Raw genomic sequence first — 27,497 nt, forward strand, 5'->3', positions numbered from 1 at the left:
TGAGGTGGGAAGAACTGAGGAGAAAGGGTTTCTGTTGTGTGGAGAGCTCTGTGCTGGGTGCCTCCCGGAGGGGAAATGAACTTAACTAAGACCATTTCTTCCCCCACGCAGGCTTATTGGGATGTAATTAGATACAGTAGAATTCACCAGTCTTAATGTATAATTCAGTGAGTTTCACAACCGTCCACAGCAGGGTCATAATGCTAACCTCTACGACAGTGATGGCAGCACATTTCCATCACCCTGAAAACGCCTGTGCCCCTTTGTCGTCGGTTCCTTCCCCACCTCTAGACTTCGGCATCTACGGATGTGCTGTCCATGTCCCCATAGTTTTGCCTTTAAGATAACTTTTAATCTAAAGGAAGGAATGAAAAAATAACCAAACAAGTTAGAGTATGATAAATAGTGTAATTGTGTGGGACTGGGGTTGGGTGTTAAGTAAGGTTAGTTACAAGTTTGGGGACTTACAGTTAAGTCTCCCCAAACTTGTTTAGTTTACTTTTCAAAGCTATGGAGAAGTTGCTTTCTAAGAGGAATCTGAATTCTTTAAGACAGCAGTGTTTTTCTTCAGATTGGTGGTGGATACCCATGAAAAGTGACTGCCTATTTCATATGGTTCTTTCCTAAATAATTATATGCATGAACTTTTCTTTCAGTGAATTTGGGCGGTTTGAAGGATCACATTAAGGAGATCCAGCGGTGCCGACGTCTCATTCTTATTGCTTGTGGAACAAGTTATCATGCTGGTGTAGCAGTAAGTGGCTTCTTAAAATTTTAATTGTGTTATGTTGGATATTAGAAGATATCTGCAGACAAATAGTACTTCAGTAACACACCATGTAAATATCCTTAGTAAAACATCATGTTATCTTTTCATGTTGCCATGACAAAAATCAAGAAGGTTGCGGGGAGAAATCTTAATAGCTGCGTGGAATTATTTATTAGTGGAAGATCTGCTTTAGAAAGGTCGTTAGATCTCCAGGTAGACCGCCTGCAGCTGGTTTCATGAAAGGCAAAGAGTGGGAAGTTTTTCATGCCATCCCACCGTTATTTCCAGGACATGTGCCTCCTCCTACAAGAGCAGTCATTGGGTTCTGCTTCTCATTGTTCACTGGCCCCAGACAGATGGCTGGAACCATGTATGAACCTTAACAGGATTTTACTTGGTAGGCACATTTCTGCAGAGAATGGAAGTTTGCTTTTTGCCAGGCTTTGTTTTTTAAATTATTTTGGAAGTTGAAATTCTGTGTCAGAGACGTGTGTTGGTTGTCAGTGCAGAAGCATATGGATATAATGGTCTTTTAGTCCAATAAATCAGATCCACGTATAGTTTCCTCATAAAGAGACAGTTTATGTGCTGCTGATGTCAACTCCCATAAGTACAGAAGACCCTTACACACTCAATTGCTACTTTTAGGATGATTCCTAAAGTTCATGACATAGTAATTTTTTATTCGCTGGGGCATAAATATTATCTACACTTGTGGGAGTCAGTCATTTAACTAGTGAGTGAAACTACCTGGTCACCCAGCTGTTGCATCTCAGTAGATTTCCTCTTCTCTAAAGCATCCCTCCAACCCCCAACCCCAATCCCCCCCAAAATTACATGGTCCTATGGGGGAAGTCGGTGAGTATTGTAGGGAAGAGTTGTAAAAAAGTGATGGTTTTGAGCATGGGAAAAAAGAATGAATTAAAGACGTTAGTGTAAATTAAGGATTAGCTAATTTAATGGTGGTTTAGATCTATTACTGAATGAGCCTTTATTCAGAAATAAAAAAAATGATTAAATGTCTTATCTAATGCTAAGTCTGAATTTAGGGGCAGAAGTTATATGTTCTGTTAGAATTTTCTAATTTTGAAATTTGAGAAGATATAAGGCGATTTGTTTATTTGTTTTTGGTGGATGCCAAGGCTACTATAGTTAACAAACATTAGAAATCCCCTCGTGGTTTATCTTATTAAATAGTGTCACTAGGGGCCGGCCCGGTGGCGCAGGCGGTTGGAGCTCCGTGCTCCTAACTCCGAAGGCTGCGGGTTCGATTCCCACATGGGCCAGTGGGCTCTCAACAAAAAACAAAAAAATAAAAAAAAATAAAAAAATAAAATAGTGTCACTAATTTTGTTCTATCTAGTTTTTGGTTTTATTTGGTGGGATCAAATGTGAATGACATATTTGCATAACTTACTTTTTTTTAGTATATATTCTGTATCCTGAACAATAACAATCAATTGAAATCATTTTAAGCATAGCTTGCTTTTCAAACTCTTAATTGTCTTTGGGTTTTACAGTGGCATACAATGGAATTTAACATTAAATTAGCCTCTTACGATGAAAATATGTCATTCTGTCTATTTATAAAGAATTGCTTCCACTAAAAGAACAAACTATTCCTTAGCACAGATATATCTTGAGATTATGTTTTTGGGGTATATTATTTTTAAATATCTGGTAAGTTGCTAGATATGTATATTACTCTTTATTTTGAAGAATGTAATTCCAGTAACTTTTATATTGTAAACTTGGGGGGGAAGGGCATGATTTACATTTGTTTGAGGAAAAACATTTCGTGTTTTAGTGTCAGTAACTTATTTTGTGTAATTAGTAAATAAAATACCTCAATTCAAAAGGTTAGTTAAAAATAGGAACATTTTATCTTTGAAGACTTTTTGTACATGATGTTATAACATTGTTAAAAAGTGCCAAGCCAAAGTTACACAACAAAACGATTTGGTTTACATTTGTGGCAAAAAGGTTAAAGGGATATGAGGTAAGGAAACCTTTGCAGTCCTTTACTTCTGTGAAGGAGGGTCGCAGAGATGGGGGCAGGAGATGGGCAGGACCACGTGGCTCATGAAGCAGGTGGTCTCCACAATTATTGAAACAGCTAAATGTATGCAACTATAGGGCTTAAAATTTTTGCTGCCTAAAAGTTTATTTTGGACTGTTTTTAATTTTCTGATGTTAGAGTAGAAGGAATTTCATTAGAATGGAAATTTGGTAAAATGATCGTTAAGGTGCCCTTTGAGCTGAAGCATACTGCCCCCTACTTTACCCTCCATACTACAAACTTTGAAAGTAGTGAGTTTTCTTAAACAAGATTTCTAAAGTGTATTGACTATCTTTTGGAACAGTGGTATTTGTGAATACATAGTACTTTTGAAGTGTTCAGTTTTTTCCCCTGGGTCTTTTATATCTTTTTATCTTATGTGAAATCTCTCGTGACTTGGAATTATATGAATTGTCATTTCAAGATTAAGAATTGGGAAGTTGGAGGTAACACAGGAGCTTACCTAGAACAGTGCTTTTTCCACTTCTCAAAGCATTTTATATGCATGGGTGTATTTGCTTATAAGAATACATGCATTGATAATTGTCTAAAGAGACTTGTGCTAAAACATTAACAGTGCTTATCTCCTGGGGATTTTGATTATTTTTATGCTTTAATCTGTATTTATATTTTCTAACAATGTGCATATATCCTTTTTTTTTATAATTAGGACAAGTGAAAACTATACATTGAGTCCAAAGAAGTCAGTGAAAAATAATATTTAAAGTAAAGCTTTTTGACCAAGTCATCTTTTCTCTGCAGACACGTCAAGTTCTCGAAGAGCTGACTGAGTTGCCTGTTATGGTGGAGCTAGCCAGTGATTTCCTGGATAGAAACACGCCAGTTTTTCGAGATGATGTTTGCTTTTTCATTAGTCAGTCAGGTATGCTAACTTTAAAGACGAGAAGGAAAAGAAAGCCATTCTTTCTAATAATTATCTTGGCAAAACTGCTATTTAAAGATAAAATGGTATTGCCGATGACTTCACAAATAGGCATGTATTTTGATCTCATGTAATTCTTTATGAATTAGTAAAATTAAAACGTTTTACACTCAAAGAACTGAATTTTCAGAGAAAGGATAGGAAACCCTATAATGTAAGATCCTATTGAAGTTTTACTGATTGTTTTAAGTGCATGCTTTAAATTATATTTAGAATAAATGGTATTGTTCAAAGTACAGTCAAGGGTTTTTTTTTTTTTTTTCCCCATCTAAGAAACAGCATATGGTAACTGCTCCAGGTCTTCCTTTCTACACAGGCGAGACAGCAGATACCCTGATGGCGCTCCGATACTGCAAGGAGAGAGGAGCTTTAACTGTGGGGATCACAAACACCGTCGGCAGTTCCATATCCAGGGAGACAGACTGTGGAGTTCACATTAATGCGGGGCCCGAGATCGGCGTGGCCAGCACCAAGGTGAATTCTTGACTTAGTTCTCATGTGATTATTTCATCATAGTGTTGGTGAAACAGACTAATCCGTATCTTATGTTTCATTTGTTAGCACTTACAGAACTCATAGTTTACTAATCATTGTAGTTGTTGGAAGACTTAAGGGTCAGTAATAGATAAAACACTTGTTGTCCCCTCCCTCACCCCCCATTTGAAAAATTTGAAAAAAAGGACAAACGTATATACCTAAGTCCATTTTCAAAAGGTCTCTGCTGGCTGTTCCCCTTCATCACTTATATTCCTCCTGCCAGCCACAGTGGGATACATAACGTTCCCTTCTTTTATTATCTATAGTAGGGAATTAGAAAAATAACAAATTGGAAACACGCAGTTTAATTCTAATAATTTTTGACATTTTAATTTACATTTTCATAGTTCCTAATAAATATGCCCAAATATGCATATTACCTTTGAAAGTTTGTAAAGAGGATTACATCTTTGGTATAGAATTTGGCAATTGAAAAAAAAGTGTATTATAGGACTATATCTGTTTCTCTTTAGATACTATAATACATCTGTGGAGATTTAAAAGCACCTTCATTTTTATTTAAGGCCTGGTGAGACTACTTTATGCTTTGAAATTGGGATATGCATAAATACAGCAATAAAAATAGGAATCTTAGAAAGCTGTGTAAATGAAAAGATGTTCTCTCTCCACAAATGTGTACGCGTTACGATTACAAAATTTCAGTTGTCTGTTTTTCTGCTTAAGTCTAATATTTCTTGCTGATTGTCTGATAAGATGCTTAGATATTGGTGGATTTGATTCTAATGAAAGGCATGTGGAAGATGATGTTAACATGTACATAACCACATTTGAATATTTTTTCCTTTTTAAGAACCTCATGGAGAATTTCTTTTTTGTGGAAAGTTTGTGATTCTTATGTAAAAACTGAGTGAGGTTTTTGTTCCTTGGTTACTTTGATATTGCTAACACTGTAATTTACAGAAAGCTAAAACCTGAATTTTCTCCATGTGGTAATTAAAACATGTAAGATGTTTGTGCTTGGGTTTCTATTCTGTGCCTGAATAAATAACCAGCTGCCCCAAGCAGCAGCTTGTGGATGTTTGGAACAGTGTCCAGAAAGACAGCTTTGATTGGGGGTTGGAATCCAGGGCCCCTTTATTCACTACACATTGTGAAACAAGGGCTTCAACGTGGTATATGTACACCTACCAACTGAGTGGATGCTGTTGACTTCCCTTTTTATTAAACCTTGCTTGAACTGTGAGTTGCTGGGGAAATACAACTTTTTTGATTTCTAGTTCTATAGTTTATGAAAACATTTTATTATAATTTTCAAACATATAGGAGAGTTAAAAGAATTTTACATGAATACCCATATACCCATCGCCTAGATTGTACTGTTAACCTTTCTTCTATAGCTTTATCGAGGTATTTTATACCATAACTTGCACCAATTTTCAAGTGTATACTCTTAGTAAATTTAGTTGTGTAACTATCAGTAGAATCCAGTTTTTTTTTTTAAATTTATTTATTGGGGTGACAATTGTTAATGAAATTACATAATTTCAGGTGTACAATTCTGTATTACATCATCTATAAATCCCATTGTGTGTTCACCACCCAGAGTCAGTTCTCCTTCCATCACCATATATTTGATCCCCCTTACCCTCATCTCCCTCCCCCAACCCTCCTTACCCTCTGGTAACCACTAAACTATTGTCTGTGTCTATGAGTTTTTGTTTCTCATTTGTTTGTCTTGTTTTTGGTTTATATACCACATATCAGTGAAATCATAGGGCAGTAGAATCCAGTTTTAAAAGACTTATTCACTTTAAAAAGTTTCTTTGTGCTCCTTTATAGTCAATCCTCACTTCTACTTCTCCGCCAGCTACTATTACCTCCTCTTGTTATATCATTTTCTAGACATTTCTTATAAATGGAAGTGTATGCCTGTCTTTTGTGTCTGGCTTCTTCCATTTAACATAAAGTTTTTGAGGTTTATTCATGTTGTTATTTGTATTAGTAGTTCTTTATTTTGTAAGTCCTTTTTAAAAAAACAATCTTTTTATTTTGAAATAACTATAAATTTATTTAGAAGTTGCAAAAATACTGCAGAGAGAAGTCCATGTACTCTTCACCCGTTTTCCCTAATGGTTACATCTTGCATAAGGAAAGAAGTATCTTCTTACAGTACATACTTTAATTTCTTTAAAAAAAAAAGCCTCCCTTAAAAATTTTAGTAAGTATGGTAATTTAGTCTTTACTTTTTCTTGGATTCTAAAGTAATTTTGTTTTCTTCAACAGCCTTAGACAATCTGGAAAAGTTTTGGGATGTTTAGTCATAGACCATTTCTGGCAAATAAAGTTTATATCTTAATAGGTGATCAAAGAAGTTCATCATTGATCCTGATCTCTGGGCCCCATGATGGAGCTAGCACAAGAATTCTACAGTCTTGATTACAAATTCCCAACTTTGCCTGAAAAACTGTGTCAGGGTTAGAGAGATAAGTTTCTCATAATATCAGACCATAGACAATTTGATATTGCTGTAGGAATTGATGGGTATAAATGTGCAAGTTCAGTAATTTTTGTATGTTATTGCAGGTGTTTAGAATTTCACCACAGTACTGACTTTTGTTGATTTTAAAAAATAAACCAATATAACTTTATTTTTGGCTGAATAAAAAGTAAAACCAAGTGTAAAAGTTCAGAGTCAACATTTTCCTGGCAAATTCTTTCAAACCTCAGTAAATTCGAAAAGGGAGGTATAACTTATTTTTCTCATAATTGGTTTCCTGGTATGCATTGATGAAATAAAAAACATGAAATTAAGCTGTAATAGGAATGCAATGGAAAAATGTGTGCATTAAGGTTACTCTGATTAATATCTATACTTGAAAACCAGTGTTGAGATTTTTTTAAGTCCAAACAAAGAAACATTGCTCTGTAGAATAACTTTTTTAGTTATGGGCTGGAGGAACTGGAATACTCATTATCTGATCAGTTTGGATTGGAAACAGTTTAGGTATCTCAGGGGTCCAAGATACTGGGTCTCTCCCTATGTCCTGATAGTATATTTTGTGATTAATTGGTTTATTGAAAAATAAATTTCAGTCGGAATAGGTACACTTAGAATAGAGTTTATGCTTATCAGACTGGAAGCAAAGGACTCCAAATCTACTTCAGTGGTATGGGAAAAAAAAAATCCCAGTCTGCAGGTGGAACACATGGGCTGGTACCGTCTGTAGAGGAATGTCTGGGTACCTGATAGCTGGGAGGTCCAGTAAGAGGAAATAGGGAGGCTCATTTAACTATTGGGAAAGTAAGAAGCATTAGCTGCCTGTGGTTTTATTATACAGGAGCCTCATTATCTACATTATGACAGGAAGATATTCACTATTAAAGTGATCTCTTATCCAGAGAAGAGTAATAGAGAGTCAGCATATAATACACACACACACACACACACACACACACACACACAAAACCCAGAATAAGTTTCCTAATGTTAAAATTATACATTACACTGTAGCTGACTACATCACAATAATCTTAGTGATTTAATAATAAAAATGTGAATAAAAACCTCAAATGCCTGAAACATAAAAATGTTCCTCTAAATAACTGTTGAGTTAAAAAGATATCAGAACTACTATTAAAAAAGACTTTGAAAAAATAATGACCATCAACAATATGGGTAAAAATTTAGAGATTTAGAGTGTGTGGCCAAAGTGATAAATTAGAGGTAAATTCGTAGCATTAAATGCTTTATCTTCAAAAAGAAAATTATTTAACTCAAAAAGTTAGAAAAAGGAAACGTAAAGCAGGAAGAGGCAAATAACAGAGAAATATGAATGAATGAACTGCAAAACAGAAGGCTTTAGGACCTTCCTCTTGGAGGGCCTTAGCTGTTCTTCTGGAACCTTCCTAAGATTTTTATCTGTGTTACTGTGAAGTAAAAGAGGTGGCCTTAGAATCTTTCTCAGCATGATGTTTTACTGTGACTACAAATGAGTTAAGATTGGCACTCTATGAAACATGTTTGCTGTCCCAGCTCTAGAAATTCTATCGAGTTTAATAGGAAAAAATAAGTAAAACAATGGGAAAGGAGGAAACAAAGTTCTCCTTGGTTGCAAATGATATGATTGAGCTTGAGAACATCAATTAAAAGACTTCTTAGAATGAATAAGAATTCATATAAAGTGGTTTATATGAAATACATACAAAAATATTTTCTCTATAAACTGACAGGGACTACTTAGAAAAGATATGCATTTGTGTGTTTGGAGGGGGATTCTATTTTCAATAGCTATGAAAAAATACTTAGAATAACTTTACCAAGAAATGTGTAAGGTGCTCCATAAGTATTTGTTGAATAGATGATAATTATATAACTTCACAGACTTTTAAACTCCTGACACAAATTAATGGAATACCATATTTCTGGATAGGAAGATTGTTTTGTAAAGAAATGACAGATTTGTGAGACAGACTCAATAGTCCTACAACATAACTCTGGTACATCAAAGAACTTAAACTATAGAAAATGTCACAGTCCAGTAGAGACAGGGTGGGGTGAAATGGAGGGAAAATTGGGTATTTATAAAAATAAAAAACAGAAGTTAACACCTTGCACCAAAATTTCAGATGAACTAAAAAGGAAAATGTAAAGAAAAAGTCAAATAAGGGATAATGAAAACAACATAATTAAGAAAATTTAATAATACTTAACTGATGTTAGGATGGAAGGACTGTCTAAACTTAAAAGTACTAAATAAAAGATAAAAAAATGAAACTTCTGTGTCAATAAATATAAAAAGTTAACTCAAATTGGGAAAAAAAACATTGGGAATGTAACAGTAAAGGCCTTCTTTAAGACCAACTTAAAAACAAAACAAAACCCAAGTTGAAAAACAAGTGAAGAACAATTGTTTAGAGAAGTTGTCAAGAGAAAACTTAAATGGCTAACAAGCATGAATAAAAATTTCAATTTTTCAGATTCAGGATATGGTAAAGTAGTAGTAAGAGTTCATTGTCCAGCAGTCAAATTGGTAAAAATTTGTTAAAAGGATAATTCTCAATATGCAGAGAATGTGACAAAACAGTCATATCTTAAATTTACATACAGCTAATGGGAATGAAAAACGTCTTGGCAGCTTGACTGCAAGTTTTAAAATAGCCACAATTCTATAGTTTAGGAAAATCTATTTTTTTTTAATTGGGGAAGGGGAACAGGACTTTATTGGGGAACAGTGTGTACTTCCAGGACTTTTTTTCCAAGTCAAGTTGTTGTCCTTTCAATCTCAGTTGTGGATGGTGCTATTCAGCTTCAAGTTGTCCTTTCAGTCTTAGTTGTGGAGGGCGCAGCTCAGTTCCAGGTCCAGTTGCCGTTGCTAGTTGCAGAGGGCTCAGCCCACCATCCCTTGCCAGAGTTGAACATTGAGGTTGAGAGAACAGGCTTCAACCAACTGAGCCATCTTGGAGCTCAGCGGCAGCTCAGCTCAAAGTGCCATGTTCAATCTTAGTTGCAGGGGGTGGAGCTCACCATCCCTCGATGAGTTGAACCGGCAACCTTCTGGTTGAGAGCCCACTGGCCCATGTGGGAATCGAACTGCAGCCTTCGGAGTTAGGAGCACGGAGCTCCAACCGCCTGAGCCACCGGGCCGGCCCCAGGAAAATCGTTTTTTGAACTACATAAGTTTTTCAGTTCGTCAATAAAAAGTTTGTTTTTAGCCTATATGTCAGGCATTATGCTGAAAGCTTTATGCTTACTTCATTTAAATCTCATGATTATCTTGTAAGTATTGTGTACCTTTAACAGATGAGCCATCTGAGGTCTAAAGAGATGAAAAAAACTGCTTGAGATTTTTATACACTAATAAGCAAGAAAGAAAGCATTCTATCCTGGGAAAGTGTTTGTTATGTTAATTAAGAATAAAAGTTATAAAATCTAATTTTCTTAACAATATAAAAAAAGAAAAACAGTAAAGAGAAGGCAGTATTCACAAATGTTATTAATAGCATGTTATTAATGTAAGTATTCCTGGAATAAGAATGAGGATTATTTCTGTTTTTATTTACTCTTATACAGTTGAACTTTTTAGCCAAAACATTTTAGCCAAACTTAAAAAAAAAAAAAGGTGGGAGTGAGGAAAAGGCAATAGGCAAAGGTGAAAAATCGAAGAGCAATTTAAAAAAAAATCCAACAAAACAAATGCAAGTATGACAAAGAGAGTCAGTCCTTCAGACCCCTGCTTTTGACTTACATCAAAAACTTACTTTGGTTATGCACAAGCAGAGTCACTCTCTACTCACTTTCTTTGGCGTTGTCTCCTCCTTCCTTTTCTCTAGGGTCTTAAGGATTTCATGAGTGTCCAGTGCATTGTAAGGAACTTTTATTTTGTATCTGGAAATATGAATTTGTTCAAATTCAGAAAAGGAGAATAGTGATAGATTGCCGAGGCTCTGGTTCAGTCCACTGTTTCTAATGCTGTTTTCTAAAATAATGGACGATATATACTTATAGAACCAGTAGGAATCTTCTGTGTATTTTCATCTTTTTTTTAAATGAAAAATTCCAAGTTCTTAAAATGCAACTGCAGCTAATTCTTGTGCTTGTTTGTGGTGTTTCAGGCTTATACCAGCCAGTTTGTTTCCCTGGTGATGTTCGCCCTTATGATGTGTGATGACAGGATCTCTATGCAAGAGAGACGCAAAGAGATCATGCTTGGATTGAAGCGGCTGCCTGGTACAAATACTCTCGTACTATACTTTTGTTGTCCAAGGGAGTTGGTAATGGGTGAAATTCTCTTCTTATCCTTGAAGCTGTGGCTTGTAGCTGTTTACTTTAGTCAACAAATCTTTCTACTTTTGCACCTGTGTTTTTAAACATCCCTCACTGATATCACAGAGAAGAATAGAAACAGCAGTCTTTTGTCAGTTGTTATCAATATGTTGTTATTATATCGGTTCAGTTTATTTTTTTCATCGATTTTGTTAATGTTACTTTTTAACAGATTTGATTAAGGAAGTACTGAGCATGGATGATGAAATTCAGAATCTGGCAACAGAACTGTATCATCAGAAGTCGGTCCTGATAATGGGACGTGGCTATCATTATGCCACTTGTCTTGAAGGGGCGCTAGTAAGTCTTGTCACGTACAATTTCAGTCTGTTGACTTGTGAACCTGGCAGAGTCGTACTTTTAGATTGAATGAAATAGGTGGAACTTTTAAAAGTGCCTTTGTTTTTATGCATTCTGATTTGTTTACCTTGAGAAAGTGTAACATTTAATTGATATTAATTCAAAAGGGAAAATCAAGAAGAGTACATTTTAGCATGATAACTTGGGTTTAGCAAGTAATTTGGGTTAATTTGTTGTCCAGCTGAATAAAATAAAGATTAAGTTTTCTAGGTGTGGGATTTAATTCAGGTCACACATGAAGCAAGTAGGGGAACAGTTACAAAGAAATATGAGTACCTTCATGATACTCTAAAATCTTGAAAAGTTCTTATGGGGTTTTAAAACTTCTAATCACTTGTTGATATTATAGGAATAATGATCTATTAGCCTGTTGGTTATATTTACAGATCAGTGGTCATTTAATACTTTTAGGTGAATAGATAGTGACTTTAGGCATCAGATGTTTTGTGTAATATTCACTTAAGAATGGATTTTTGAAAAACAGACTGACTACTAATCTAGTTCTTTCCTATTAGAAAATCAAAGAAATCACTTACATGCACTCTGAAGGCATCCTCGCTGGTGAATTGAAACACGGCCCTCTGGCTTTGGTGGATAAGTTGATGCCTGTCATCATGATCATCATGAGAGATCACACTTATGCCAAGTGTCAGAATGCTCTTCAGCAGGTGGTTGCTAGGCAGGTAAGTCAGAGATTGCTGTGAGGACACCTTGACGGTCGAAGCGTTGGGTTGCTAAAGCTTATTTGGATTTAATTACATTTAAAGGGATAGATCAGTGCCCAGGAGGTAACTTATAAGACATTTTTAAATTTACATGTGAGGAATTTGAAATTCTTAAGGGTTTTGATAGGACCCAGCTCATAGATCTCATAATAGGCAGAACCAAGACCCAAAATGAGGTCTTGGTCTCCAAATCCTGTCCTCCTCAATTAGGGTATGCTGGCTCCCTTTTAATTTAATGTTCTTAAATGTGCGTTTCAGGAGGAGCTGGATTTTACATACATGCTACGGGTGCTGTGCTTAATTGAGTTTTTTTCATATCATTTGGCCTTATTTATAAATCCCCAAAGATATTAATCTCCAGTCACAATGTATACTTACGAACTTGGACTTTGAAGGCAGGCAGACCTGGATTCAAGTACAGATGGTCCCTGACTTAAGATTTTTCAACTTTACAATGGTGTGAAAGCAATATGCATAATAAATTACATGAGATATTCAACACTTTGCTATAAAATAGGCTTTGTGTCAGATGATTTTGCCCAGTGGTAGGCTAATGTGAGTGTTCTGAGCATGTTTAGGATAGGATAGGCTAAACTATGACGCTCAGTAGATTAGGTGGATTAAATGCACTTCTGGCTTAATGATATTTTCAACTTACGATGGGTTTATTGGGACGGAACCTCATTGTAACTCAAGAGCAGCTGTACTGAGCCTGGTATTTCTTAGATGTGTGAGTTGAAACAAATTACTGACTCCCGCAAAGCCTCCGTTTCCTTGACTGTAAGTGAGATCAGTCTGACTGACCACATAGGATTGTGAGTTTAAATAAAGCCTATGTCACTGAGGCCACATGTAAATTGCGGAGTACAAAATGTGCACATTTCACTTGCTACAGTCCTGCCTTTTGCTTACCAGTAACTGTGTGTGTGCTTTTTCCAGGGACGCCCTGTGGTGATTTGTGATAAGGAAGATACGGAGACTATTAAGAACACAAAAAGAACAATCAAGGTGCCCCACTCAGTGGACTGCTTGCAGGGCATTCTCAGTGTGATCCCCTTACAGTTGCTGGCTTTCCACCTTGCTGTGCTGAGAGGCTATGACGTAAGTGATGGACCTTGCTGCTGTGATCTTGGGCTGGCTTTTTACCTGAGTACACTCTGATAGTTGTACTTCTAACTATTGAACATAGCATTTGAGAAATCCATCTGATATCTGTCACCTGTTATATTTGCATGGCCCAATTTGTAGGTTACATTGTAACATTTTCTTACCCATAGAATTTAAAGAAGTCTTGGAGATTACCTCCACTATTAGAGATTACCTCCTTGGGAAATTTCCACCTGTTTTCTTTCTGTGTTTCCTAATGGGATAGCTACTGGGACTGTCACACACATCAGGACTTGACAGTGTAGGACTTTTAGAATTCTAGTTCCAAGAATGACTACCACGACATCCTGTTCTTACACATTCTACTGTCCCCGCAGAAGACTGCCACCTCTGTAGAGGACCATGGGAGCTCTTTGTGTGCTGAACTGGCTCCGTTAGAATTCTTTTTCCTAACTGAGTTCAAGTCTTTTCAAGACACGTTATGTGACTATATTATCTAATTTAATTCTTTGTAGTCTATAACAAAGGTGGTTAATAAACACGTTTACTGTTTTTATAAACAAAAACAATTTACTTATAGGAACCCTTTTCCCCCCCTGCACCCAGTCTATACTTTCTCTTTAATCTTGCTCTTTTTTTGCAGGTTGATTTCCCCCGGAATCTTGCCAAATCTGTAACTGTAGAATAAGGAGCATCTGAAACTCTGGGCAATAAAGCAACACAAGACACCTTTTGTATTTAAAACTTTGATTTAGAATATCACTCCTTTAAGCCTTTTTTTAAAGTAAATGCTTATTTATATATCAGTTATAATTATTCCACTCAATTTGTGATTTTTGTGAAATTGCCTCATATTTTTACAGTAATTTGAGGGGGAGTTTGAAAATGAATCTATATTCAAGTCAGTATCAGAAATAGATTTAGCTCTGATTTACTTTAAGGGATGCTGGGTGTTGGATTTCTGGACCCTCCACTTCAATCTGAGAGGACTGGATGTTTTAAAAGTAATTGGTATTTGTTTTACCATGATTCTGTTCATTCAGACCAATAAAAGAGTAGTGCATTTAATTGGAAGATCTAAAGCCAGTGGCAATGTACTTGGGCGTTTAATTAAGGTTTTGTTAAGTTATGTATAAAGATGCTATGCTTTGTTTTGAAATTTGTGTACTAAAACCTGAAAACATTTCTTGGTGGGATTTCTTCCTAAGTTCGGTTAACCTTAGTCTCTCAAACTTGTTGCTTGTTATCTGTAGGGCAAGGTAGCTTAGGAAGGTAAATAGTATACTAGTGCATTGGTTTTCTCCAGCCTTCAACAAAATATTTGTACAATTTCATAGCACAGACTTTAAATTTGAGTTGTTTTGGACAACTGACAATGTGATATAAATTTGAAGATGGGTTATATACATGTTGGATAATCCTATTCTTTGTGTTTTCATCTCCTGAAAGTGGTTTTTATTTTCGTGTGTCTGCAGTTGTGTGTGTGTGTGTGTGTGTGTGTGTGTCTGTGTGCTGAATGGCATATTTTATCGTGTTCTTGGAAATCCCCACACATAGTTGCTATCACATATCTCAAATCAATACTGATATATTCAGAATTCTCTTCAACTTTGTCCCAAAGAAGAATTTCCTGTAGTTAATTTTAACTTCACTGCCTTGTTTGTATTAAACTAGTACCTTTGTACCAGTTTGGAAGTTCTTTGCAACTGTTTGGAAGATTTTGTAAGTCTTTTGACTAATCACTTGACTCTAAATGTATATGGTGGGCTAGGCTTAGAAAAAGCTATATACGCTTTACACTGAAATTAATGAAGGATTGCATCAAATTTAGTACAGGCATACCTTGGGGATATTGCGGGTTTGGTTCCAGACCTCCATAATAAAGCGAGTATCACAATAAAGTGAGTCGTAATCTTTTTGCTAGTGGAAGGTCTTGCCTTCAATGTGTAAAAAACGCAACATCTGTGAAGCATAATCAAATGAAGTGCAATAAAACGAGGTATGCCTGTATTACTTCCTAGATCTTTTTCTCTCTGTATTTTCTGTGTTCTACCCCTGAAACTTATTTAGGAATGAAGAACATATAAAGTGATATTGAGGTGCCTCCAGATGGTCAGAAATAGAAATTAACAATTTAGATTAAAATATTTAGAGTAGACTATGAGTGTGATACTCAAAAAGTTGTAATTTCTTCACTGAGCTTTTTTGGCCGAATCATGAGGGTTATAGAACAGCATGTGTATGTTTTGGTCAAGTCTTTTGAAAAGTTTTTACTTTTAAATTGTGAAGGTAAGATGTTTACCAAGTAAGCTCACTCTTTTCCATGTTCTGTGAACTTCTTGATGAGGTTAAGATTTTCTAATAGCTATGGCTGCAAGAAAATTATAGAATTCTGCTCGTGTATTAGAGAAAGAATTGGCACGTTTTGAAGTAATTTGGAAGGATTCTCATAGATGGAGACCAGAAACCTTACAGTGTTTAAAAATATATAGGGTTACTGTTTGCATCATATATAGTACTATAGCTATATTTATCTATTTTAATTGTTTCTAAGATTATTTTGTTTAGGCCTGCTAGTTTTAGTGTATGCATAATGTCATTTCTTGTTTGTTAGCATTTTATGCAGTGATTTGTGTGTGTTTGTAGGATTTCTTAATGATCTGAAGTTTGTTAGCATTCTAAATGAAAACTAGTACGTGAAATCAGTTTTCAATCAATTTATCTCTTCTCTCTCTTTCTCTAACACTCTTCAAGTTAGGTTAAGTTCAAAACCAAATATCAAAAGCCAATAGTAAAAAAAAAAAAAAAAAAAAAAAGGTGATATTGTCCAAACGTGGTTTCTCCTTCCTGTCCCTTTTTCTTCCTACCTTATTTAATATAGTGATTTTTCAATGGTTTTATGAATTATGAGCACAAAAAGGATACCATAGTGAGGCAAATTGCTAATAAGTATGCACGCCCAGTTAAAATCAAGGTAATGTAGGGTAAGAAAAGCTGATTTTCAAGAAAGATATTCTACAAAAGCATTTCTTTATATAAAAAGTTCTTTCTTGTACATTTCAAGTTTAAATTCACTTGTGTATAACTTAGAGTTTCTTACCTCAGGCCATTAACCCATTTTAGTCTGGGAGTCATGTGGAGCATTTAACACATGGCCCAGTAAATGATTATTACTTTGGAGTTGCTTTTCGATCTTTTTAAAATCACCTATGCCACAGGAATAAATGGTAAGAAAAAAAATTAATGTTAACTGTTTTTAGTTTGTTATAACTGTGTCAACCTATCATGGGCAAGTTGCTGTGCTAGGAACTAAAAAACATGTTGTCTAAAGCAAAGTCCACTTCTCCCCAGGTGGACTCATCACTAGTGAAGACTGGGGTCATTGAAAGGGACAGGGTGAGAGAGTGGAAAAATGAAATTGAGTTGGGTGGTTAAATGTTGTGACTGGAGTTGTTCACTTAAATATTGGTCCAAGTTTGGGGATGTGCCATGTTCATAAAAGGTGAGACACGTTTTGTAGAGTAAGTTGTTATCACAGGCTGTAGCTCCATATATCTGTGGTATTCTAAGGAATGGCACTCATTAAATGCAAAGCTGAAAAACAGTTACGCATCAGTACTACTAAGGGAACTGACACAGGGTGATATGCAGATGGGGTTGTTGGGTAAAGGAGCCAATCCAGATTTTCTTTTCAGTTTCTTATAAAGTTGTTTCTGAGGTGATATTGTCTTATCCTTTTGAAGATCCGTCCCTTCGCCTGAGTTAGTTATGAGGATGGGAGGAAAGGAGCCATGTTTTTGCTCCTTGGTAATATTCTTTTGACACTTCTATTAACTCTTCAAAGAAGGAAAACCAGCTGAAAAGTTTGTTTTAACGAACATTTTAAAAAGTCCTTTGGGGTCGTTTTTTTTCTTCTTTTTTCTAATTTCATTTTTTTAAAAAAAGATTTTTATTAAAATATAGCTAACATACAATATTATATTAGTTTCAGGGGCACACCATGTTATTCAACATTTGTATAAGTAAAGAAGTGGTGGTCACCATGGTAAGTCCAGCAACCATCTGACACCGTACCAGTTATATCAATATTATTGGCTGTATTCCCCGTGCTGTACATTATATCCTCATGCCTTACTTATTTTATACCTGGAGATTTGAACCTCTTATTTCCCTTCACCTTTCCCCCCTTTTTAAAATTTTCAATTACAGTTGACATTCAATATTATTTTATATTAATTTCAGGTGTACAGCATTGTAGTTAGACATTTATCTAATTTAAGAAATGATCCCCTGACTAGTCTAGTACCCATCCAGCATTATACACAGTTATTACCATATTACTGACTAGATTCCCTATGCTGTGCTTTACATCCCCGTGACTTTTGTAACTACCAATTTGTACTTTTTAATCCCTTCGCCTTTTACACCCTGCCCCAACCCCTCCCATCCATCACCCCCAACAAATCTAGTACCATATGACACCATATGTAGTTATTACAATATCAGTATCTATTTTCCTTATGATATACCCTACATCCCCATGACTACTGTGTAACAACCAATTTGTATTTCTTAATTCCTACAAAGGGATTTATGGTTTCACTGCCTGTACTAACCTTGGAGGCGTGTGGGAGAGGCCAGACTGCAAACCTAGGATGTCTGCCCCCAGTATCGGGTCTGGGGTAGCTCCACAAAATGCCGGATACCCCGAGGCTGGCTGCCATCTGCTAGCTCCCTTAAGGTTCAGCCACTGATAAAGCCTTGTGCAGTATGCAAATTGGGTGAGGCAGGGTCTCAGAGTCACTAGAGTGGGAAGAGTTGTGGTCACCAGGTTAATGTAGATTCTGGCTTGTGCCGGTGCTGAGTCTGAAGCTACTCTTCAGAAGTCTCAGAGCACGCAGAGCCCACTCGCAGCCTGCCTGGGGTCTGTTAGACTCTTGATAGTTTTCCAAAGCGTGCAACGCAGGCAGTGCTAATTGCTCATGGAGAAAGTGCTTCAGGTGTTGGAGGAGTTGAGTGGGGGTGAGGTCCCAGCTGGGGGTGTGGTCAGCAGGGTGGAGCTTCGGCGCTCACCAGACCAGTCAGATTCAATTTGGCTGTAAGCATCGGGGAGGGGCTTAACACAGGAAAGATGGCGCCAGCCCCTCCCAGGAAATATGCCAACTGTCCTCCAGCCCTCTTTCTGAAACCACAACTCAGTTTGCCCTCCCCCCCCATGTCTCTGAATCCCCCTGATTTACTGTCTCTCCGCTGGAGCCCAAGGTGAGTGCCTGCGAGTGAGTCTGTGCGGGTCGTTTAAGAGGACGTCTGGGTTTCCCTGCTGCCTTCCGTCCCACCTGGGTGATCAGAATCCCCACTGTTTTTCCACAGTGGGGGTTGTGGAGGCTCTTCTTCCCAGCACCAGTACTCAGGGCTGGGGAGGACGGTGTGGGGCTGGGGTTCCTTGTTCCTCTGGGGGAAACCTCTGCAGCTGAGATATCCCTTCCGGTTCTCAATTGCCACACGGAGGTTTGGTGTTAGCTAGTTGTGTGTCTCCACCCCTCCTACCAGTCTTGATGTGGCTTCTATATATCCTTAGTTATAAAACTTCAGCCAGACTTCAGGTGATTCTCCAGGTTGACTGTTCTATAATTTAGTTGTAATTTAATTTGTTCATGGAAGGAAGCAGGCACAGTGTTTATCTACTCTGCCTTCTTGGATCTACCCTCTTATTCTTTAACTTTGTTTTTTTTTAAGTTTCAGTTGTATAAAACAATGTAATAGACATTTACACCCTTCACACAGTGATAATCCCCTCCCCAATCTATCCTTCTGATAGTGAATGCCTCTCATTTTTTTAAAATTAGAATATACTATAGCAATAAAAGGGACATATTAATGTTATCTGGGGTATCCTACAACTTAAGCTAATTTTCTAAAAAGCACAATGCCATTGAAAAGTGTTTATTGAAAAAAGAACTCATGCTTCCATTGAATCTGTAAAGGCCAAAGAAATTGAAGGCATTGGTAAAGTACTTTAGTCTTACGTCCATGTATTTTGTATACCAGAATACCAGAGTGTTTTACCCATGAAAGCATATTTCAGATTACTTTGTTTTTAGTGTTCAAGGCTCAGGTTTGAAAGTTTTAACCCTTAAATTAGTTTTCTCCCGAATATTTAAGGATTGTTAATATATCAGTATTTCCCTCGCTTGATTAATTTGACCACATTCTTCATATCTGTGACTTAATAACCAATAGGACTGATAATGCTAGCTTCAAACCAATAATACCCAGGGTAAAAAAAAAATCATAGTTAACTAGTAAGACTGTAAAGTTATGCCATATATGCTTGTAGATCTGTAATAGCCTGATATCAATGTTATGGAATATACCATAAATAATGGCTAATGAGAACATTTTAGGAAAATCTTGAATTACCTTTCTTACTACACTAGTTTTCAGAATGAATACAGAAATGATCCTGTTAGCTTTTTAGATGTTCTGTGATTGAAAATTTTCTGTTGTTGTTTAAATAAAACTTTTGGTTATTTGTGTGTATTTCTCATGAGCTGGAAATTTTACAGTCCTTGCTTTGCTTCAGTTTTCTGTTCTTTAAAATGAATGTTTAGTTAACTGAGCCATTTCATAATTTCTTTCTCATGCTTTGTAAGTCCAGCAATTCTAATCCTGAACTGTGAATAAATTACCAAGATCTTGGTGAGAATTGCATTTTGAAGCAATTTGCCAATATTTGAAATGTATACATGATTGTAGTTGTGTCAAAGATTGTATAGTACTAAGAATGTAGCCAGTGTTTACTTTAGTTGTTAGTAAAAATTTCTGATGTTAAAAGTTTATTCATTATTGTTTCTTTTAAAAAGATGAAATACTTGCATAAATATAATCAAAAGCCACATGTCTGCACTCCAACTTCCAAGTTGTTTTACAAAGGATTATTAGATAAAGGCTCTACTCTTATGATGTCATACTCCATACATAGACTTTCTCGAGTCTTTTAAAATTTTTTGCAGTGATGTGTTGCTTATAGCAAATTTCCAGGGTACACCATGTGATTAGTAACTTTAAGTGAATTGATAGTTGCAAAGGAGGATGTTTAAGGTGGGTGAGTAGCAAGACAGCATGTACAATTGACCTTGAACAACACAGGTGTGAACTACATGGGTCCATTTTTATGTAGATTTTTTCAATAAATACTGTAAATGCATTTTCTCTCCTTTATTATTTTCTTCATAACTTTTCTCTAGTTTCCTTTATTGTAAGAATACAGTATATAATCCATAAAACATATAAAATACGTGTTAATTGACTTTCTATTACCAGTAAGGCTTCTGGTCAACAGTAGGCTATTAGTAGTTCAGGTTTTTGGGGAATTAAAAGTTATATGCAGAGTTTTGACTGTGTGTGGGGTGTTGGCATCCCTAACCCCCACGTTGTTTTAGGGTCAACTATACTCCAAATTTAAAGTTTCTGTAGTATCTGGCAATTTGTTAATTATAGAACAAAGATTCCTTTATCCTGTTATAAACAGCAAGCTAGAATCTCTGTCTTTAGTGCTTACAGCACTTGCGATGTTTTGCAGGAGACAGAATTAATACTAGGGTGGTTTGAATGAATAGATGTGCTGTTTTGCCTACCCGGAGAATTGAGCTCAGTCTCTCCACTCTCTTTCACTCTGTATTGCTGTGCAGCAAAGCCTGGGGCCGCCACACCAGCAGGGATCATTTTTTCCACAGGCCACATTTTTTATGTAAAAATCAGCTTTACTCCTAGTGAACAATTTTCTTTAAATTGTCAGTTGGCTATTAGTAAACTGTGTGCCAAGAAATAATTTCCCTAAGAGTTAAGAGGCCACTTTTCATTGGAGTGACATTTAAGGAAAAACAAATTCTTTCATTTTTTTTCTTTTTTTCTTTTTCTTTTTTTTGGATGAGGGAAGAAGTCCTTGTTAAGTTTCTCTCATTAATCTGAAGATAGGTAGTTCTCCCTTACTTTTAAAAATGATGTAGGGCTTTATTAGCTTTACAAGCATCCTGGAGCTATAAACTGATCTTGTGGTAATATACAGAGAATTTGCCAGGTTATAGGTTATTTAACCAGACCCCTTCCCAGGAAATAACAGACGGTGCCAAAAAAAAATGTATACACATTTTAAGAAAGAAAGAAAACTATTAAAATTGTAATAATATATACTGATAACAAAAGATGAATACAAGTCATGTTTGACTTCTGCAATTACAAGAGGTGCTCAAAGTGGTTATCAGTGTAATTTTAATAGGTTTTTTCTTTTTAAAAATGGGTATACATTTTTTGAGGCACCCTCTGTATATACGTAATGAGATAAATTCATTTTCTTTTTTTGGTTAGCATGTATATAAGAGATTGTCCAAAGTTGAAAAGTCATGTTTATGAACTTCATATTAACATGATTCATTGACTCAGATTTTGTTGCACTTATATATTTTCTCATAGAGAATGCTGTTATGTAGCCATATTTTTCTTTTTATATTTTAAAACATTTTTTAAAGCATAACGTGTGGCTGTGTGATTGAAAATGTGGAATCAAAAGTGGAGCTTGCATCCTATATACCAACAATTAAATTTCAGGAAAAAAATTCGTTTTGCAATTGCAGCAAAAAGAAAAAATAACTAGGAATAAACAAAGATTGTGAGAACCTATACGCTGAAAACTATAAGACATTATTAAAATAAATTGAAGAAGACACAAAGAAATGGGAAGACTTTGTGTTCATGGATTGGAAGAAGCAACATAGTTAAAATGGCCATATTACCCAAAGCCATATACAGATTTAATGCTATCCCCATCAAAATCCCAATTGCATTTTTTTTTAAAGAAACAGAACAAAAATATCAACAGATTTGTATGGAATCAAGAAAGACCCCAAAGGCCAAAGCAATCTTAAGAAAAAAACAAGGCTAGAGGTATCACACTCCTAACTGCAAATAATACTACAAAGCAACAATAATCCAAACAACATGGTATTGACAGAAAAGCAGACACACAGACCAATGGAACAGAATTGAAAATTCAGAAATAAACCTAAATATATATGTAAATAATTTTTGACAAAGGAATCAAAATGTACAATGGAGAAAGAAAAAGCTTCAATAAATGGTCTTGGGAAAATTGGAAAGCCACGTGCAAAAGAATGAAACTAGACAGCTCTTTGTTACCATACACAAAAGTTAACTCAAAATGGATCAAAGACCTAAATGTAAGACCTGAAATAAAATGCATAGAAGAAAACATAGGTACTAAATTTACGGACCTTGGGTTCAGAGAGGGTTTTATGAACTGACCCCAAAGGCAAGGGAGTTAAAAACAAAAATAAATAAATGGGACTATATCAAACTAAAAAGCTTCTGCACAGCAAAAGAAATCATCAACAAAACAAAGAGGCAACCAACTGAATGGGAGATGTTTGCAAACAACACCCTCATAAAGGGCTAATATCCAAAATATATAAAGAACTCATACAATTCAACAACAAAAACAATCCAATTAAAAAATGGGCAGAGAACCTGAACAGGCACTTCTCCCAAGAAGACATACAAATGGCCAACATATATGAAAAGGTGCTCAACTTTACTAGCTATTAGGGAAATGCAAATCAAAACCACAATGAGATACCTCCTCAGACCTATTAGAATGGCTATTATCAACAAGACAAGTAATAAGTGTTGGAGAGGTTGTGCAGAAAAAGAAACCCTCATACACTGCTGGTGGGAATGGAAATTGGTGCAGTCACTATGAAAACATTATGGAGGTTCCTCAAAAAATTAAGAATTGAATTACTGTCTGACCCAGCAATCCCTCTTCTGGGTATCTGCCCCTAAAATTTGAAAACATTTGTAAAGATGTATGTACCCTTATGTTCATTGCAGCATTATGCACAGTGGCTAAGACATGGAAATAATTGAAGTGTCTTTTGATGGTTGGATAAAGAAGATGTGGTACATATATACAATGGAACATTACTCAGCCATAAAAAGATGAACTACTGCCATATGTGACAACATGAATGGATCTTGAGATTACTATGCTAAGCGAAATAAGTGGTCGACAAGAAAAGTGGAGAACCATATGATTTCACTCGTGTGTGGGATATAGAACAAAGCAAAAAACAAGACAAACATTTATAGACAACAGTTTAGTGGTTACCAGAGGGAAAGGGGAGGGGGCCGGTAGAAAAGGGTAAAGGGTGTCATATATACGGTGATTTGAAAAAGATTTGACTTTGGGTGATGAACACACAATACGATATATAGATGATGTATTATAGAATTGTAACGTAATTTTGAAACATAATTTTATTAACCACTGTCACCCCAATAAATTTAATAAAAAAATAGAGCTTGTAAAAAGTGGGAGAAATACTCTATGGATAAAATTATAGTTATTTCCACTCATTGATCAGTCTGCCTATTTGTATGTTTATATAAAATTAAAAAGACATTATGCCTCTTAGAATGAAAGCAATCGACATGTTATTATATGCTTTTGATTTCTTCAGTATAACAAGTGATTTAGAAGCATCCAATAATCCAAAAACCAGAGCCACCAAACAAGGTATATCATGGAACATGATCATAGGCATTGCACATGCTGGGGAATCTTTAGGGGTTAATATTTGTCTCTGTCACTCAGCTTTGTACATGTTGAAATGGAAATAAGTATGGTGAGGTCTACTGTTTCCCCAAAACTAAAACCTACCCCCAAAATAAGCCCTAGTTAAGATCGTCAACCAGACAGACACATTTAGTACGGTATGACGATGTTCCAGAAGATGATGACATGACTGTATTTGAATAAATGTAGATTGTTGTACGTGAAAAAAATAAGACATGCCCTGAAAATATGCCCTAATGCGTCTTTTGGAGAAAAAATTAATATAAGACCCAGTCTTATTTTCAGGGAAACAGTAGTAATAGAAGGAAAATTGCCAAAATTTTCCAAAGCATGTAATATTGAGAATTCTAGATCCACTATACCTACAGGGCCAACCATCCCTTATATTTTAACTAATACATCCTTAATCTGTGAGATCTAAAAGCTGATGTCCATTCACGTTAGATTGTCACACAGTATCCAGGCTGCAACGGTCTAGATGTATCGGGATCACTACAGTTTGTTTCTGCTGTCAGCTCCTTTCAGGTGACAGTTGTCCTCATTAAGAAAAGCCGGTGTGGCCCCAGTCATGGATGTTTTACTATGGCAAGTTCAGTGTGAGATGGGCTCATTAGGACATCTTGTCTTCAATTAATGCCCCTAACGGGATGGAAATTATCTGAGACAATAAAGGCTTTTTAGTTTCTAGGCAAGCAAAATTGCGTTAAATTTGTTTCTTTTAGACATTAATGTATCTAGCCGGTTTGATTTATGGGGGCTTTTTTTTTCTTTCTGTTTACGTTGTAGGTAGACGTGTTTTGAAATACCGAGCATGTTTTCTTTGAATTTTATCTCTTGATTTCTTAATTTCATGTTTATCCTCTGAATAAAATGTAAACCCAATATTGAATTTACTTTTACTGCTGTTATGTAGAAACCTAGGAACTGTCAGAAATATTAGTAGGATTTCTTTCTTATGTTCTTGGTTATACACTTGGACCCATGTGTTGTTACTAAAATTCAAAACATTTCTTTGAAAGAAACAAATAATTTTGAAACTTCATCATATACGTAGTCTTTTTTTTTTATGCTTTAAGTGAAGTAGGAAAACATCCTGGCCTCTGAATGCACAATTGACTTTACTGATGCATTAGTAACTAAGTGCTTTCAGTTGTTTTCTCAGTAGAGACGGATTTGTTTGTTTGTTTGCAAATCTGTTCTTCCTGTGACAGTACACACAAATGAAGGACAGTAACTCGAGTTGCCCGGAACAGAGAAAAGCTAGCGGACTTGCAGATACATTGGTCTCCTTGACTTGACCTTCCCAAAGAGTGGTGTTCCTAAGGTAATGGGTCTCACCTGTTTGGGTTTAATATGCTGAAACTAAGTAAGGGTGGCTCTGAGAATGTTGACAGTCAGAAGATAGGGATGATTTTTAGTGTTAATTACTTTTAAAGTTAAATAATCTGTCATGGCTTGGCTTGTGCCCAAATAGGATCCCTCAAAACTTGGGTCATTATTGAAATGGATAATCCCTTTACAGAATTTAATAGGCGACTCTTGTTCTTCCTCTTTTTTTCTTGTGCTGTTCAGGTACACAGATCATATGAGGAGGACTGTAGACAAAGACTGATTAGACAACATGCGTGGTTCTCAGTGCCTGAGCACAAGGGCTTAGCAGTTGCTGAGTAAAATGCCTGCTGACTTAAGTTATACTCCAGATAGCTCTTCTTATTTTTTCTTTCAGTGCCTTTACTTGCTGAGTTGGAGTTTGGTCAAGATATCATAAATCACTGGCAATTCCAGTAGAATAGGATTTAATATGGGGGCTTGGGCTGATAGAGGCATTAGAAGTCTGGGGAAATGCAGATCAGGGAGGCCACTGTGAAATCTGCCAGTTGTAGGAATTGCAGGAAAGTGCTGCTGGTGATGTCAGCTACCTGTAGCACCAGGGTGGGTGATTGTCAAAGATGCTTGGAAGCTGTTGAGAAACCCCACAGTAGCTGTAAAACACCCATTAGCCTATTGGCAGTTACCACTGGTGAATACTTATTTCTACTTCTCTTTTCCAAATTGTGTACAAATGGCTCTCATTGGTGGATATCTAATTGGATCTCTGTGGATAAGTACTTAGAAGGGTGTGGATAGTACAGAATAGTCAACAAACATTGTTTAGCATGGTTCACCCTTTGGAATACCTGGCATCTATACTCACCTTTGTATCCATATTTAAATTTCCAAAGAAGAACAAAAAGAGTATCATGATTCTGGCCAACATACAGCAACTATCCCTATTGAAATACAGACTCTCTTCCCAAAAAGAGATAAGTTTCTCTTATCTCTATTTCTCTATTTCTGTGTGATGTTCATTCCTCTTCCTTAGTCACAATTTCCCTTGATATAAAAGTCTTATATAGTCTTGTGTTATTAACAATATTTTAATAATACATTATTATTGTTTTATATAATGTTCATTTAAATTTATTCTCATTTTTCCTGATTCTTGCCTTGTGTCTGGGGTCAATTCCTTTGGTGATGGGCTTTTGGAGGCAGACTCTCTCTGATTTTACTTGTCTGAATATGTATTTTGCCCAGAACAGAATTCTAGGTTGGCAGTTACTTTCTTTCAGCATATCATCTAGCTTCCATTGTGGCTGTTGAGATGTCAGACTATTGCCCTTCGAAGCAATCTGTCATTTCTCTATGGTGCTTTTTAGGATCTCCTCCTGGCTTTTGGTATGCTGGTGCTTTGCTCTGTTTCTCCATGTGGGTTTCTTTTATTTACCCTACTTGGGATTCACTGAACTTGACTTTATGGATATTCCATTGGAAAATTCTCATCTAGTAACTCTTTGCATATTGTCACATTCCCATTTAGTCTCTCTCCTGGTAGCCCGATTAGACATGTGTTAGACCATCTCGCCTTTTCCTCCATGCCTCTCAACCTCTCATGCATATTTTTCATTTTTTGGTCTCTCTGTGCATCATTCCTGGCAATTTCTAGTTCACTAGTTTACCCTTAGCTGTGTCAAATTTGTTGATAAAGCAATTCTTTGAGATTTTTTGTGGGTTTTTTTTTTTGACAATAGTTGTTAAAGTATTGAGGAATACTTTAAGTACCGTAAGCTTTATCCATTTTCAGTGTACATTTCAGTACATTTTAGTGAATTTATAGAGTTGTGCAACAATCCCCACAATCCAGTTGTAGAACATTTCCATTTCTCCAGAAAGTTCTTTTGTGCCCGATTATAGTCAATCCACTGACTTTCAAATTTCAATGAGACGGAGTAGCGGGGGTGGGGGGGTGGGGGAAGAAGAGGCTTGGAAGTTTCTTCTGGTTATTTTTCAACTTTGGCCACTATTTATTTTCTTTGCCTTGAAGCTATTTTCAACCTTGTGTTTCACTTTTTTGAACATGATATACAGAGTTATTCTAAGTCGATACCTGGTATTTCCAATATCTGTTTTGTCTTGTTTCTGTTAACGTTCTCACCTAGTGTCTTGTTTCTTTGCATGCTTTGTTCATTTCCACCTTGAGTTCCTCAGAGAGTTATTTTTGGAAATTCTTTGAGGCCTAGGTTGA

General features: G+C 36.0%; 1 protein-coding gene across 2 annotated transcripts in view; it reads left to right on the top strand.

Moving 5' to 3' along the window:
- GFPT1 (glutamine--fructose-6-phosphate transaminase 1) overlaps window positions 1-16,513 on the top strand; it is a 55,141-nt gene extending 38,628 nt beyond the window's left edge. For both annotated transcript variants that reach the window (XM_081068046.1, XM_081068045.1), the window contains 8 exons: window positions 657-754; window positions 3,591-3,711; window positions 4,088-4,245; window positions 10,882-10,996; window positions 11,265-11,392; window positions 11,968-12,135; window positions 13,117-13,278; window positions 13,928-16,513. In XM_081068046.1, the coding sequence (XP_080924172.1) occupies window positions 657-754; window positions 3,591-3,711; window positions 4,088-4,245; window positions 10,882-10,996; window positions 11,265-11,392; window positions 11,968-12,135; window positions 13,117-13,278; window positions 13,928-13,972 (995 nt within the window). In that variant the 3' untranslated portion in view covers window positions 13,973-16,513. The remainder of the gene's footprint in view (window positions 1-656; window positions 755-3,590; window positions 3,712-4,087; window positions 4,246-10,881; window positions 10,997-11,264; window positions 11,393-11,967; window positions 12,136-13,116; window positions 13,279-13,927) is intronic.
- Window positions 16,514-27,497: the final 10,984 nt, after the last annotated feature.

The sequence above is a fragment of the Rhinolophus hipposideros genome, assembly GCF_964194185.1.
Source record: "Rhinolophus hipposideros genome assembly, chromosome: 12".
NCBI lineage: Eukaryota > Metazoa > Chordata > Mammalia > Chiroptera > Rhinolophidae > Rhinolophus > Rhinolophus hipposideros.